General features: G+C 32.8%; 1 protein-coding gene across 1 annotated transcript in view; it reads left to right on the top strand.

Moving 5' to 3' along the window:
• Iav (transient receptor potential cation channel subfamily V iav) overlaps window positions 1–15,342 on the top strand; it is a 98,405-nt gene that overhangs the window by 65,310 nt on the left and 17,753 nt on the right. Inside the window, exons 6-7 of the mRNA XM_076773745.1 lie at window positions 8,228–8,444; window positions 13,554–13,715. Of these exons, the coding sequence (XP_076629860.1) occupies window positions 8,228–8,444; window positions 13,554–13,715 (379 nt within the window). The remainder of the gene's footprint in view (window positions 1–8,227; window positions 8,445–13,553; window positions 13,716–15,342) is intronic.

The following is a 15,342-nucleotide window of genomic DNA, read 5'->3' as shown; positions in this document are numbered from 1 at the left end:
TTAAAAACGTTCCGCGAGCGAACGAGCAACGAGAATCGATTTTAATCGGCGCGTTCATTGTTCATTCGTGATCGTCCGCGATTTTGGCTCGAATTCAGCGTCGCTTCAATTTCATTGAACGACGAACCTGTCGGTAAATCGAATAATCAACGAGAACTGGTAACGACGACGAGAACGATGGACAATACGATACCGCTGATAATAGGAGTAACTATATCTCTCTTCGTGGCGTTTTGTTTCGAACTTGTTTGACCGTCCTGATGACCTGTAAACTGATAACAGAGAAGATACAATGACCTCTTATATTACGTAATACGCGCGCATTACTAGTTTGCACAACTCGTTTCGTAATTAATCGCCTATTAAATCGTAATTCAATTTTCTCACCGCGGCCACTAGAATCTGGTAAAAATATATCGCACAGCGTTTCTTAAACTTTACCCTCCCAAAGGCCCCCTGATAAAATAAAACTTCTGACGAACCCCCCAGATGCGAGAAAACTTTCGAGATCCACTTTAATACAATTTAATTATTATTTTCTTAACACTGGATTTATTGATTGCACATATTTTTATTGCAATCTACTATGTTACGTTAAAATGCAATTTTTATTTTTTAAATTAGGACACATTCATATCGTTAGATATATCAAATGCAACGTAAATTAGTAACAAATAATATTTATGTTTTCGAACTTTCCATTTTCATTATACATATACTTCACATGTTCAATATTCGATCGATATCGTCGGGTCCTACTAGTCCTGAGTAGAACACTGTCGGTGTGCGCATGCGCGTGTTTTTGCTCAGTTGAATATGGCCGCGTTGCGTGTGACGTATGTTTTTATCTGTTGTGTGCTTTGTTACCTGTTTAATATGTAACGTTTAATAGATTTAAGTTTACAATTGTGCATCAATAATTAACCCGATCCAACTTTGTTCCTCGCTAAAAACCTGACACTATACAACATGCTACTTTTTCTAATCTGAAAATTTGTGGTTATGGTTTGAGAAACACTGGAAAAGGACATCAGAATGTCTCTGTGGGACAAACAACTGTTAAAAGTAATCAGAGGATCATCCGTTCGAATGAGTTTATCGTTTAGTAAGTTGGCCAATATTTGAAAAGCCTGACACGCTATGCATATAAACTAGATACTCGACAAAAATATTATTCTCTCCAACAGATATTTCGTCCCTGTTGCGTAGTATATTTTCCGGAATTGATCACAAACTCTTTTAATCACTTTGCGCGGTTGCCACTAAATAACGTTCTCGTTTTTAAAAATTATTTGTTTTTTTTTTAATTTCGTATCTTGTAACACACAGAGTTATTTTTCTACTAACATAATTTTAGAACAAAAAAATTCAATGAAAGAGTCTAACAGTAATAGTAATACCGTGTTTAGAAATAAATATACATTTAGGATTTCTAACCTACGTTATAACGACGAGATACTACCTTAAAATTTTCACACAGTAAATGTACGTAAATTTATGAATGTCCTGATTCCATTGCGAAGGGACTCTAGCAAACATAACCTCTATATTCGCGCAGCATACTATTATCATTCGATTTCAAAGTGAATTTCCCGAGTCGCGGTGGAATCGCGGGATTTAAAAGTATGTATGTACATTTTAAAAAGGGAATATTTAGGTTTAAAGTCGTTTCAAAGTCATTTTGAATTTTCCTTTGCGTCGTCTGTATGGTTATATCGTACAAGAAAAGTTGTATTTATACAACGAATGCATTTAATCGACGGTGGTTTAACTTATTGGATTAAACATCGAAGTTTTGTGTTAATAGAAATAATTCATCATTGAACAGTGTTGATGAGGTACGTGACAGGAGTTGAACCGGGTAAGAAGAAATAGTTTGCATGAGATAACCTTTTTATAAGAAAACTGTATTCGATACATCTCCTCTCTCACATGTCACAAGACGTACTAACCAATCAAGGTGGCGCATGAGGCGCATCCGTTTGCATTATGGTGGCGCCTTCACCGATCAACTACTTACGTGGCGCACTCGATCGACAATCGACTTCAATAAACAGGAAGGACGTTTATATTTTTTCCTTTTTTATTATTTTTTAAATTACTACCTTAGTAATCGTTAAGAAACAGCTACATTTATTTTATTTCTAATTAATAGTGTGTATAAATAAATAATACGATTAATCTACGAGTTATCATTTAATAAACTAGATAAAAAATTACAAATCTAATCCCGTGCGATTACTATTTCTTTTCAACTGTGATAAAAAACGGGAGGGGGAGAGGGGGGAGGGGAATTTGAGAGGAACGAGGATTCGAAGATTGCAATTTTGATTAATTTCGTGACAGAGAATAAAAGTTACTCTCATGACGAAGTAAATAATTCAACAGTCTGAAAATATAGCAAAGAAAATTATACTACTTTCCATTTTCTTGATACTGTAAACTTTTTAACACTTTTTTGTAAGAATTATCCATTTTATTTGGATAAATTTGTCTCGATATTGGAAGAGTGGAGCGCATTTATTGAAAATTACTAAAATTGTTATTACTAACTGCTAATATAACTATTTATGAACAGCTATTTTCAACTTTAGCTAGATGTATGTAGATGTATCCAATACAAGGCGTTGAAGGTAAATTCATTATAAATGGATACCTATGGTTGGGGAAAAATGTGACGCGACAGCAGTCAATATCACTTAGTCCACTTGTTGTTTTCGAACACATTAAATTATCTACAACGTGCGGAAGAAATTTAATCACTGATAATATTTTTACGAGCAAATTGCTAATAACGAAATTCTTGACGAAAAGGACTACTTTCGTTGTCGAATAAACAAAAGTTTATATCTAATGAAGCGAAGATTATGATAAACAAACACGTGCAGTATTTTATAATAATCAGTTGACAATAATATTTTTCAGTTTAAACAATTTTTAATACGTTTTATTTTTACGTTTAATATAAAATTATCAAACACATTTCTGGAAATAGATTGCATTTCACGTGTATATCTAGCAGAAATGTAATTTTTATATTCGATACAAACAGTGTTTAAACCGGCTTGGAAGGTTTTTCCGTTTAATGGAATTCTCTTTGAGTCGTAAACATTCGGTGCAAGTATTGAGAATTATATTACATCCAATGATTTACAATTATATATTTTATTTGGTCGAATAATAATATACATTCTTGTGTTTAAATTAATTTATCACTTTGTGGAAGACAAACTACATTTGTATCGAAAGATTGAGTAAACTCGTCGTTGAACAAAAAACATGGTAACAGCCATAGTCGAAGTTCATGTTGTTACAAAGAAAAGTAAACGGATTCAACTGTCTTCATTTGTGTCAATTCGACACCTTGTTCGAAATCAACAGCCGTCTCTCTGAAATTCGATCAATATCTTCGTAATCGTCCCGAAAATTTAGACCTGACGCTAAGTCATTAGCTCACTGTCTGCAAACTGTAGCTAATCGTGTCCATAATATACCTGCATCCACTGACAGTAAACACGACGGGATCGATATCTGTTGCTCGATGAGCAGATACCACTGAAAGGAACATGATACTTCATCGACATCACACCGACAGTGACGTTTCCCTATTATTTACACTACGTCTCGCCAAAGAGCGGACGTCTTCGTGACATCTGATATGCAGAAAGAAAGAACATGCACTTATATCGTGTATCATTCTTCCTTTAAAACTAAATCTAACGATGATTGAGTAATTATTCGCAAAAGGGGCCCTTTTTTAGATAGTCTATTTTTTTTATTATTACATTTTATGAATTTACAAATTATATTAGAAAAGATTAAGATTACGTGTCACAGATTTTAATAGATATCACTGATAGATGGTTTTACTATTGTTTGTTATATTTGGTTCATTTTTGGTTTTTAATCTTTGTTCTAAATTTTTGTTTCCTTTTTTCATAAAATTAATGGTATATCGTGATTCGATTTTTGTCCAATTTCTACGAATTCAAAAATAAATTCACAAATATTTATTAGTTTGCAAATTAAACGGGAAAAAGATATTTGACACGAAAAATAACCAATTCTAAGATACGGATGAAATATAGTCACGTGTCTCTAAAATAACATGGCCGCCTCTTCCAAATGATGGCCATGATGTACTGCTAAATTTGGCATTATCTTTATTAATAAATTAGCTTATACATATAGTGTTGACTGAGCACAAATTACTAAAATATTAAATTGGCAATATATTTTAAAATATTTGTATTTAGATTCAAGAAAGAAACATTCGTTGATAAACGCAAATTTCTTATTTTTGATACAAATGAGTTAAAAAGGAAAGAATTGTTATATATTCAATATTTATGCAAAAACGCTAACTAACTATTTCCTTCGAATCAATTAATTTTCCAGTTATGTTGCAACCAAATATCTACGTACATAATTTTAAGCTTCTTTCATATTTTTCAATGAAAAATTATCTGCTGTTCATTATTATTTAATTTATCTCATTAGCTCATTATACTGGGAGTTTTGGCCACCCCTGGGAAAAATTTTAATGGGAGATTCTAGAGGACAACATAAGACGAAAATCAAGAATATTAATTTGTTAATTGAGGCTTCGTTAAAAAATTATTAAAAAATTAAATTAAAAAATTTCAAATCATTCACGGTAAAATTATTTTCAGTTGCGGGAGTCAATTACAATCGTTTTTGGTGAATAGACATATCCCCGAAATCCTACACACTTTCGAGAAAAAAATTCTTTACCGAAAATATAATTTCTGGCCAGAAATGCTTCCCCGAAATTTCATGCAAATCTTTAAAATGTCATAACTTCTGAACGGATTGAAGGATTTTAATGTTTCAAAGTGCAAACAACGCGTCTTTTGGTATAGAATATGTAGAAATTCTAAGAATTTCTGAAAAGTTGTTCCTTAACACCATGAATTGAAAAAAATTTCATAAAAATGGCCCAATCCTCAAACGTCCATAACTTCTACAATAGTGAACTTATCCCAATGAAATTTATTATGGGAGTAGAGCTCATTGATGCCTACAAAAAAGTACTAAATAACTTTTCTGTACGATGTCAACCAAAGTTATTAAAAATCAAAAACGAATTTTTAGGAAAAATCGATAAGGGGCTAGGTGCCTAAATCGACGAAATTAAAAAGTTTTAAATCATTCTGAAAAAATTATTTTTGGTTTCGGGGATTAATTACAATCATTTTTGGTGAATAGGCATACCCCCGAAATCCTCCGCATTTTTGAGAAAAAAAATTCAGTACGGTTGGAACTTTAGACGTTAATAACTTTTTAACGAAGCCTCCATCAACAAATTGGTATTCTTGATTTTCGTCTTATTTAGGCCTCTAGAATCTCTCATTAAAATTTTTCCCAGGGGTGGCCGAACACCCTGTATTTTACAAGCCAAATTGATATTTGCCGAATAATTACTGCGGCTCTATTTGTTCTATAAACCGTAACTGAGTATAGTATGGAAGTTTAGGACATAGTGTTTCATCGCATAAATTAGGATTCGGTGATGCACGGGTTAGGATGATACGCAGAATTCAGATGACAGGATTTCACGACCCGGAGATAGGTTAATTTGCAGTGCAAACATTTCGTTCGATGAGTTGGCAGGGCTTGAAAATTGTTATAATATAGCTTTGGGTCTTTGAAACAACTATGAAGAACCTAAATTTCATACTGTATTTAAGTTAAAGTTCTTCCACCAGCTCTCATAGAGCTTCTGAAACGGTTTTGAGGCTATATGTATAATGTAAATATTAGCTGTTTTCAACGACCAAATCAGATATTGGTTATCTTCTCGAGATATTTACACTAGGGCAGATTTAGAATCTATATAGAATCTAAAAAATAACAGTCATAGAATAGATTCAGCTCAACTTTTAAGATCTTCGTAATAGTTTTGATCAGAACTTTTATATAACGGTTTGAAACAATTATTTTTAAAAACCCTTTCAAGTCTTGGCACATTGTCAGAGTGGTTTTCAGCATGAATTTCGAAAATTAAACATTGAATCGAGAAGAAGGTACCGATTTTTAGGAGATTCTAGATGGATGGTAGCAGAGTGAATAGACTTTGAAATGGAGAACTGTTTATGAAGTAAATGGGGTGAACCGCCGACGAGGAGTTACGAATGAAATGGATTTTAACTTTGATTGATAAGATGCACACTTTTATCTCAAGTAATAAGTCGATTCCAAACGGCAAGCAATTAATACAAAGTTGCAACAATTAGAAACAAACATTTTGTTGTATAAACAAGTGTACTTAAACGTGAATTTACGATACTTGCAGAAGTTAATTTAAACCGAGCATATAAAAAAAACTGAAGAGAACTTTTTTTACGATTTCCCAAAAGCAAAATAATTTCATTTAATTATTTTTTAACGAAAAATATTAAATCCTGCGGGAATATTCTACAATAAATGAGCTTGGAGATATAGTACTTTAAAGTTTGAATTAATAAGTACAAAAATCAGGTGAAAATGCATCATTTTTAGACATGTTGTGTCGTCAAATATTATTTTTGCACATTTTAAGTCCAACTTTCAAACGCTATTGTTGGCTCCCATAAAGTTCGCGAAGCTGATTATTCGGCAAATAGAGAAGAAAACAACACTTATTTGCCAACACAATAATTTATTAACAATTCGAATATATAAACATAAAACGAGTTAAGAGAAAGTGTTCAGTGTGGATATATAAACGGTTCAATTCGTACAAGTTCTTGAAAATCTAAATCTAATCCTTTAAATCTTGAATTCTGAGTTCGTCCCATTCGGTCGTGGTTTAAATGCAAAAATTCTATTATGGGAGGTGTTCGACAATAACAATGTTTGAAAGTCCAAACAGCTATATTGTCAGTCTTACTTCCATTTTTCCTTTCCAAAGTGGTGGAATAAAATTATTCTACTTCCCTTGCAAAATTGAAATTTGTTTTATGTAGTGCAGAAACTGAATGACATTTTTAAATTTGTTAAGTTCCCCTCTGTTTTGTTTCGTTCAAATAAAGTCATTAATGTAATAAGGTTATCCACTTTTAATTATAGCATTTTTTAAATGGTTGAGTACTGAAAAACACAATAAAGTGATACAGTACTTGGATAATATTGATTATTTCATTTAATATTTGCTTTATCCATAAATAAACTTTATTTAATTATTTGTACATGTATTTAATGAAACATTTTTTTACGTGTTTCTTACAATTATTTAGTTTGTGACACTCAAGTATTGTTTTTTTAATAAAATATTAAAATGTAAACTCCCACAGTGAAATCCCGGAAATAGGTTTAATTATAATTTTTAATTACATGCGCAGTCGTGTCATTAAACAAGTGAAGTCTTAATACATGTCACTGTTCGTACCATGGTAAATTAATTAAAAAGTTAACAATTATTATTTTCTATTTTAATTATTCTGCTGTAAGTATATACTTCGCTTTCGTATTTTAATCTAATGATAAATTTTAATTCGTGCGTTAAATTCGTCATAAAAGCGAACGAAATATAAACTTAAAATTATTCATTCGGTGTTAAAATTTCGTTCGCTTAATTTTTAAAAATTTCTACGATAAAAGGATGTATTATAAAATTGAACTAATAAAAACAGTAAACAGTTATTTCCGAAACCTTTGAGAAACAGATATCCAAGATGGCGTCGAATCGTCGGAATATCGGCTGCGACAAAACGTATTAAACTTGCGGGAGATTACACCGAAAAAATAAAAGCAATTTAAAACTCGAAACACGTTCTCGTAGAGATTCTCGAGAATTTTTAAACGGTATTTCCTGTATCTCGACGGACCAACAAATTCCAAGAGAAGATAGTCACCGACGATGGAAGAAGACACGGAGGAAGAAAGGTCGATGACATGCATGGAATAAGAATGGTTCGGTCGAAGATGTGTTCCAGCGATTAAAAGCGAAAATTAACGTCTTTCAGTCTGGCGAACACCAGACTCGGTATTATTTTAATATCTGCCCGCTTTCCGCGACGATACCGCAGTGAATCGATCGTGGCATTATTTCAAAACGCTGCGAGCAACTCAAGCCCCCCCCCCCCCCTCCTTCAACTCTCGTACTGCACGCGTTGTATATAGAAGCGATGAAAACGGTGCACACGAACGACGCTGTGGTATCCGATCGTTGACGCGTTTTAATGCATCATTATCGCGTGATCATTGTATCGTTTAATTGTTTTAGCGCTATCCGGCTGACCGGTCCATTCGTAACCATGGTCTACAGCATGATAACCGGGGACATGTTGACTTTTGGGATAATCTACATGGTGGTGCTGTTCGGTTTTTGCCAGTCGTTCTACTTTTTGTACAAAGGCTTTCCGGGAGTGAAATCATCCCTCTATAATTCCTATCACTCGACCTGGATGGCACTGTTTCAGATAACCCTCGGCGATTATAACGTAAGCTCCGTCGTAAATCAGCGTTTTATTGTCGCATGCAGGCCATTTCTATCACCCACGCTTATCCACGCATCCGTGTACGCGGGGGTAGACCTTACCTTGGTTTAATTTTTTTTTTTTTTTTTTTTTTTTTTTTAATTTCGTTCGCACCAACTTACACTATTTGGCGAGAATACAATTCCTGTAAAAGGGTTAGTGAAACGAGTGGTTTGTAAACGAAATGTGTAAATAAGATTCGAAAATGTAAATACAGGGTGAGTTTAGTATTTAGATCTATAATTTTTCCCCCATGAAAGATGAGAAGAAAAGATTGTTAAGAGATTTTTTCAGAAATCAGCGTAACAATTGCACTTTTAAGAAAATATAAAAACTGATCTTGTGCTCGTTTCAATTTGTTAAGTCAAATACTTTTGTACGTTTATACTCTGGGAAATATTTTATTCTTAATATTACGACGCTATTTAAGCGCTTAACTCTTCAGAAATTTTTTAAATCTGTCTCTCCAACTACATACTACCACAACATTAAAGAATCAACAAATAAAAAAAGGACTTTTAATTTTAATTTAATTTTTGATATTATGTCTCGGTACTTTAATATAGTAAGGACATGTAATTAAAGGGAAATTTTTAAATTTGAAGAATTTCTGAAATTGTGAACGCTTAAATAGTGTCGCAATATTAAAAAGAAAAACAAAATCAAGTATCTTCTAAAGCATTGAATTTTCGATTACCTTATTTGAAATTATCTTAATTAATTTGTATATCTAATGATTATTTCATTAATTTTGATTATATACAGGGTGTTCGGCCACCCCTGGGACAAATTTTAATGGGGGATTCTAGAGGCCAAAATAAGACGAAAATCAAGAATACCAATTTGTTGATGGAGGCTTCGTTAAAAAGTTATTAACATTTAAAGTTTCGCCCGTACTGAATTTTTTTCTCGAAAATGCGCAAGATTTCGGGGATATGTCTATTCACCAAAAATTATTGTAATTGATCCCCGCAACCGAAAATAATTTTTGCAAAACGATTTGAAATTTTTTTTTTCCGTCGAAAAATTTCACACCTTCTCGAATTTTTTTCTAGAAAGTGGATAGGATTTCAGGGATATGTGTATTCACCAAAAATGATTATAATTGACCCCTACAAACGAAAATAATTTTTCCAGAACGATTTGAAATTTTTGAATTTAATTGTTAATTTTTTAACGAAGCCTCCATCAGCAAATTAGTATTCTTGATTTTCGTCTTATTTTGGCCTCTAGAATCCCCCATTAAAATTTTTCCCAGGGGTGGCCAAACACCCTGTATATTGTATGTACAAATCCTCGCTAATGCAAAATGATAAAATGTATAAAAAGGAAAAGAGTAAATGACATCCATGGCCATCAAAATTTAAAAATAAAGTTAGAAACATTAAATTATCCTCTTAAAATTGGGTGCTAAATGGTGATCTTTTTTAACAGTGCTTTTTTGATAAAGTATATTTTTTAATAAAACAATAATTGTTTTGTGATTTAAGTATAATTGAAAACTAACAAGCGAACTTACCAAAGTTATATAAAATGATCGATAACAATTTAAAACCGTAGAGGATATGAAATATTTGTGCTATATATAAATTCTTGTTAAAATGTTTAATAATAGTGGCTCAGGAAATATTAAATTAATTCGAAAGAAATTGTCAATCAATTTTGAGGCTTTTAACGTTATTATTAATAAAATTTTTGGTTCGTAGTAGAACCATCTGTAAATTTTACGTTACATTAACGAAACTAGTACGAGTCGTTCGATTAATTTAAATCGAAAATCAAAATTAATTTGAGAATATAATACTATCTTTTTGTCGCGGACTGTATGAGCGTGATATCATACATTTTATAGTTGACTCCCTCGACGACCCTGCCTCCTGGCATAAATTTTACGATGCTGTATCGCTGATATTTTAAATTGGTCTACTTTAGCGATATCTTTTAAATTTCATCGCGATCTCTTTAGTCGTTTCCCCGTCATACGGTAGAAAACAAACAAATATAACTAAGTTTTATTTATATTTATTTAATACTTACCCCCACTGAGTGCGATGACGATTAATCTTCATGCAAACGAAAGAAAGTAGTAATGATTCGAACGACATTCGGTAGACTTTAACCTGGAACAAACAAACCGTCAGATAGAGAAAAATTCTAAAAATATTCTAAGTCGAAATTGACTAAAAATTCTATAATTGTATTTGAAAAATTCTTTAGTTTTAACAGGAAAACTCTAGACCATTTCAACCACTGTCGGAAAAATGTTTCATACAATGGGTAGTTAACAAGTAATTTTTATTCATAGATTAAAATTGAACAGTTTGTGTAGTTTAAGTTTTCTTATTATTAAGGAATACAGGAAACTTCTATATTTATAATTTTTCGAAGCACTGGGAGGAGAGTCGTATCAGTGGTGACCCTAATAAGGAAATACCTAAAGGCTACTTGAATTGGTAGCAATTTCAAGTATATGCATATACAGCGAGTATGGTTCTACTCTTCCATCATGCCACCATTAGGTAGCATAGTATGTTTTCCAAGGAGGGACTGATTTTGTTCAAGGCCACTCACTGGCAACATCGAATCGATCACTTTTGTCCCCGATATCAGCGATTTTGTTCAAAGTGAAGTATGTCTCATTCTATACGAAATAAAACAGCATAAGTTATCATGTTGCTGTTCTCAAAAATATTTACAAAATATAAACCCTCAAAGTTGACATTTTTCACTAATTTTCACGAAAAGTATCTCTACAAAAGTACTTTTTATTTTATCAATAGCTATAGAAAGTTCGTTTTTTTATTATGTTAGGAACTTCTTAACTAATTTTATATTTTATTCGAATAGTCATAAATAATAACCTTTCACGCAAAAGTGAGTTTATTAAAATTTCAGAAGTTCGAATCAATCGCGAGGTGTTTTCTTGTTAACCGATTGATTTCGCCTTTTGAATTATTTTCTCATCAAATATAGGGGGTGGCACGATAGAATTTGTTTGTCGAAAAATAAGGTTCACGCCGACACGTACAACGCACGCTGGCTTTTTTCAATTTTGCTTTATTTATTCACTTTCGTTGGCTCTGCACCGCAACAGATTTATCGGTGGCCATCGAAGGAGTGCATCAACCCGATTGCATCAACCAGCGAATTCATCGTCGCGGACGGGTTGTTTTGGTCACTCCAGGCACACAGAGAATCACATTTCTGGAAAACGTGCCACGGATAAAACGACCAAAGACACTGACTGCACCCAGCGAAAGAAGTTGAATGACGAGAAGTTCGGTCAATTTTATAAATTGTGCGGCACGTAAATAGAACTTGAACTCGCCCAACGGGCGTTCCCAGCGCGGTTCTTGCGTCTAAGTAACAGTGGAATAACGAAAGATGTGAAACGCCGCTCGTAAATCAATGGAAAATCAGAATACTTCCCATTCCCTTCTTTTTGTTTCGGTTTTCTGGCTGAACGTGTTTTCTTGCGATTTGCGGAAACCTGTCGGGGCGTTGTTAGAAACGAGAAATCAGTTTGTTATTAATCACAACCTGAAAAAAGAATTCAACCTTAAAAATATACGGTCTCTTCAAATTCTAATTTTATTAGAAAATTTTACTCGTAGTCTGTATTTAAGAAAATTTTATTTTATGGGTCTGCTTATCTGAATGTTGGTATTATAAATTTATTAATAGATTCTGATTTACAAATGAGTTTATCTGCCATTTCCAACAATGAAATTCCACAAGATACTATTTAAAATAAAAGAACTCTGTTCCCAGACAGAAATCATTTTATTTTATGGTGAGACAGTGTGACACCATTTTTTTATTTTTAAGTGGAGGAGTCGAGAACTCAACAACTTTTCTCAAAATGGAATGATATATTTTAAGATTAAATAACTGAATAACATACTATTTTAATTACAAAACAGTAAATAAATGTTTTATCTCAGATTCTGTACTTTTGAAAATAAAGTATTATATTTGTTAAAAAGATTCTTCAACACAGTATTTGAAGGTAACTGAAAATATTTGTGTCACACCATAAAATATATTAATCTCATAAAAGAAAAAGGAAAAATTCTGACATTCATAAATAGTAAACAAATATTTTATCTTAGATCGTGTACGTTTTAAAATAAGGTATTATACTTTATGACAAAATTTTTCAACGCAATAAAAAATTCTTCGACAAAATAAAGTATTATATTTGTTAAAAATACTTTTCAACACAGTATTTGAAGTTACTTGAAAATATTTGTGCTAAAATATAAGGTAACCTAAGATCTTCCAATAGTAGACGTATCGAAAAATCCTCGAGGCAAAGCTTCGTAAAAACGATAAAAAATAAAAGCAACTCCGATCGAGTAACTGTCATAAATAATTAAAGTAATCGAATAACACGCTCCCGTGATCTGCGTTCCGGCATATAGCCGTGTATCTTCCACGTAATTATCAAATCGATTACGGTCGCGCAAAAGTTTATTCGATTAAAAATAGCGCCAGGGAACACGACGACCAACGTTTCCATCGCACGGCGCGTAAATATCATCAGCACGGTAAACTTCCAGCCGCGTTATAATTGTTAAATTCTCGCAACGGTAAGTGTAAATTTTCCAGCAAACCGTTATTTTTCTCTCCCAGCGTCGATCGAACGGGACGCCCACGCATGAGTCTTGAATTTCAATCACGGATAATCTATCCCGTTTCGCGCCAACTGCATTACGTCCCCTATTTTTCCTCTCTGTCCTTTCCGTTTACCACCGATTTATTTTCCAGCATCGAAATTAGAGATGCGGCGTATTTGTCCGTGCACTTGCATCTACACCGATACCAGTTTCATAAAACACCCGACGTTCGGTAAAAATCATTGTGCTCGGTTTTTACAGTTTGTATCGCAATTCGCTCCGATGCGTCGAATTAAAAAGTGGAACGCATCGGAAAATACGGATTCCGGGTCGAAAATCCGTCCGTTGATTCCAACGTTTCGCGCATTTGTTCGTGACACGATTAATTTTACCGATCTGTTGCACCGTGTGCAGTTTATTTTTTCGACTGCTCCTTTTCTCTTGTTTGTTCCAGTACACGGACCTCAGCTACACGACCTACCCAAACTTAGCCAAGACGGTGTTCGCCATATTCATGGTGCTAGTCCCTATACTGTTGCTGAACATGCTGATCGCTATGATGGGCAACACTTACGCTCATGTCATCGAGCAGAGCGAAAAGGAATGGGTCAAGCAAGTAAATACAATATTAATGATTATCTTACAAAAAAAAGCACTCATGAAAAGTTGTTACTTACTTAACTCGAGAATAACAATCGTGAAATCTAAAACAAATTATATGATAAACATCGACTTCTAAATGTTCTAGTTGAGCAATAATTATTATTATATTTGTGAGCGAAAAGGAATGAGTCAAGCAAGTAAATACAATATTAATGGTTATCCTACAAATTCTATATAAAAAAAAGCACTCATAAAAAGTTGTTACTTATTGTTAGTTAACTCGAGAATAACAATCGTGAAATCTGAAAAAAATTATATGATAAACATCGATTTCTAAATGTTCTAGTTACGCAATAATTATTATTATATTTGTGAGCGAAACTTTTCTTCTGTTTTTCGTAATAATCATGGAAGATGATGAATTGTTTTTGGATTTCATTAACACTTTTATGATTGGTAAGATAATTATAGTCACTTTAAGAAATTCTTCGTGTTATAGCTGTTAGTAAGCAATCGATTAACAAAAGAGTAGCACGTATAATAGGACAGAATCGGTAGTAAAATGAAATATGATTTTTTTTTTTATTTTGTTATTCAACGTCGTATCAACCGCTTTGTGGGATATTAGCGACTCAGGTAGGTCATAGCCTATTGTAGTCTTGTCAGTTTTAGATATTGTAGGAGGTTCTTGGTTGTGCTGTTATTTATCAAGTTGTCTTTCAAGATGGGTTGTATGCTATATGATTGTTCGAGTATCGCAAGCACATTCATATCTTTTATAAAACATGAATATATCTATAGTAAATAAATAATTGCCCAAAGCAAATGCATATATTATAGTTCCATTAAATTGGGCATCTTATTGTAAAGAAATAGAATTTATTTGAGGTTGAATTCAGGGTAATGTTGAAAAAATACTTTTGTTGAAAAATATTCATATTTTCTTTCATAAAACCTGAATATGTTTATACTAAATAAATAATTGTCCAACGCAAATGCATGTAGTTTCATTAAATAGGACCTTTTAATGTAGAAAAATAGGATACAGTTACTTCCATTCGTATTCGTACACTATAATGGTGATTCACTATAAATGAAAAAAAGTTGTTTCTTATGAATTGGGCCTTTGTTTTTGAAACTGGTATAAATTTATTTTTTTATACGTCAAGATATTTAAAGGTTTGTATTTGAAGAAATTGCACACAAAACTTGACAATAGTCATGATATGTTGAAAACACAGTTTCTTGTCTAATCATCGACTAAATCTACCACGACCGGTTAAATGACCGGTTGAACGATTTATGTTTGTTTGCAAAATACCTGATAAAATTTGGTATCAAATTCTGGTTAGCTTCCGATGTAAATAGAAAATACATAGCAAAGGTGGAAGGAGAAAAAGGAGTAAAGTTTACTCAGATGCAGTTCCGAAACTACTAGTGTTTTATCCATTATTGAACCACTGTTAGAAGCGGTAAAGCTTCCTCTTTGAAATGGTTTTTGGTTTTTGTCAATCTTATTTTCCGTTTTGGAGATATCGTAATTTATGTGAACTGTACTGTTTACTATTTACGCGCGCGGTCATTGACCTCGCGTCGATGTCAACAATGAAAAGTAAACAAACGTTTCGAACCCTTATATT

This window comes from Colletes latitarsis, chromosome 10 (genome assembly GCF_051014445.1).
Source record: "Colletes latitarsis isolate SP2378_abdomen chromosome 10, iyColLati1, whole genome shotgun sequence".
NCBI lineage: Eukaryota > Metazoa > Arthropoda > Insecta > Hymenoptera > Colletidae > Colletes > Colletes latitarsis.
This window is presented reverse-complemented; position numbering and strand designations above follow the sequence as displayed.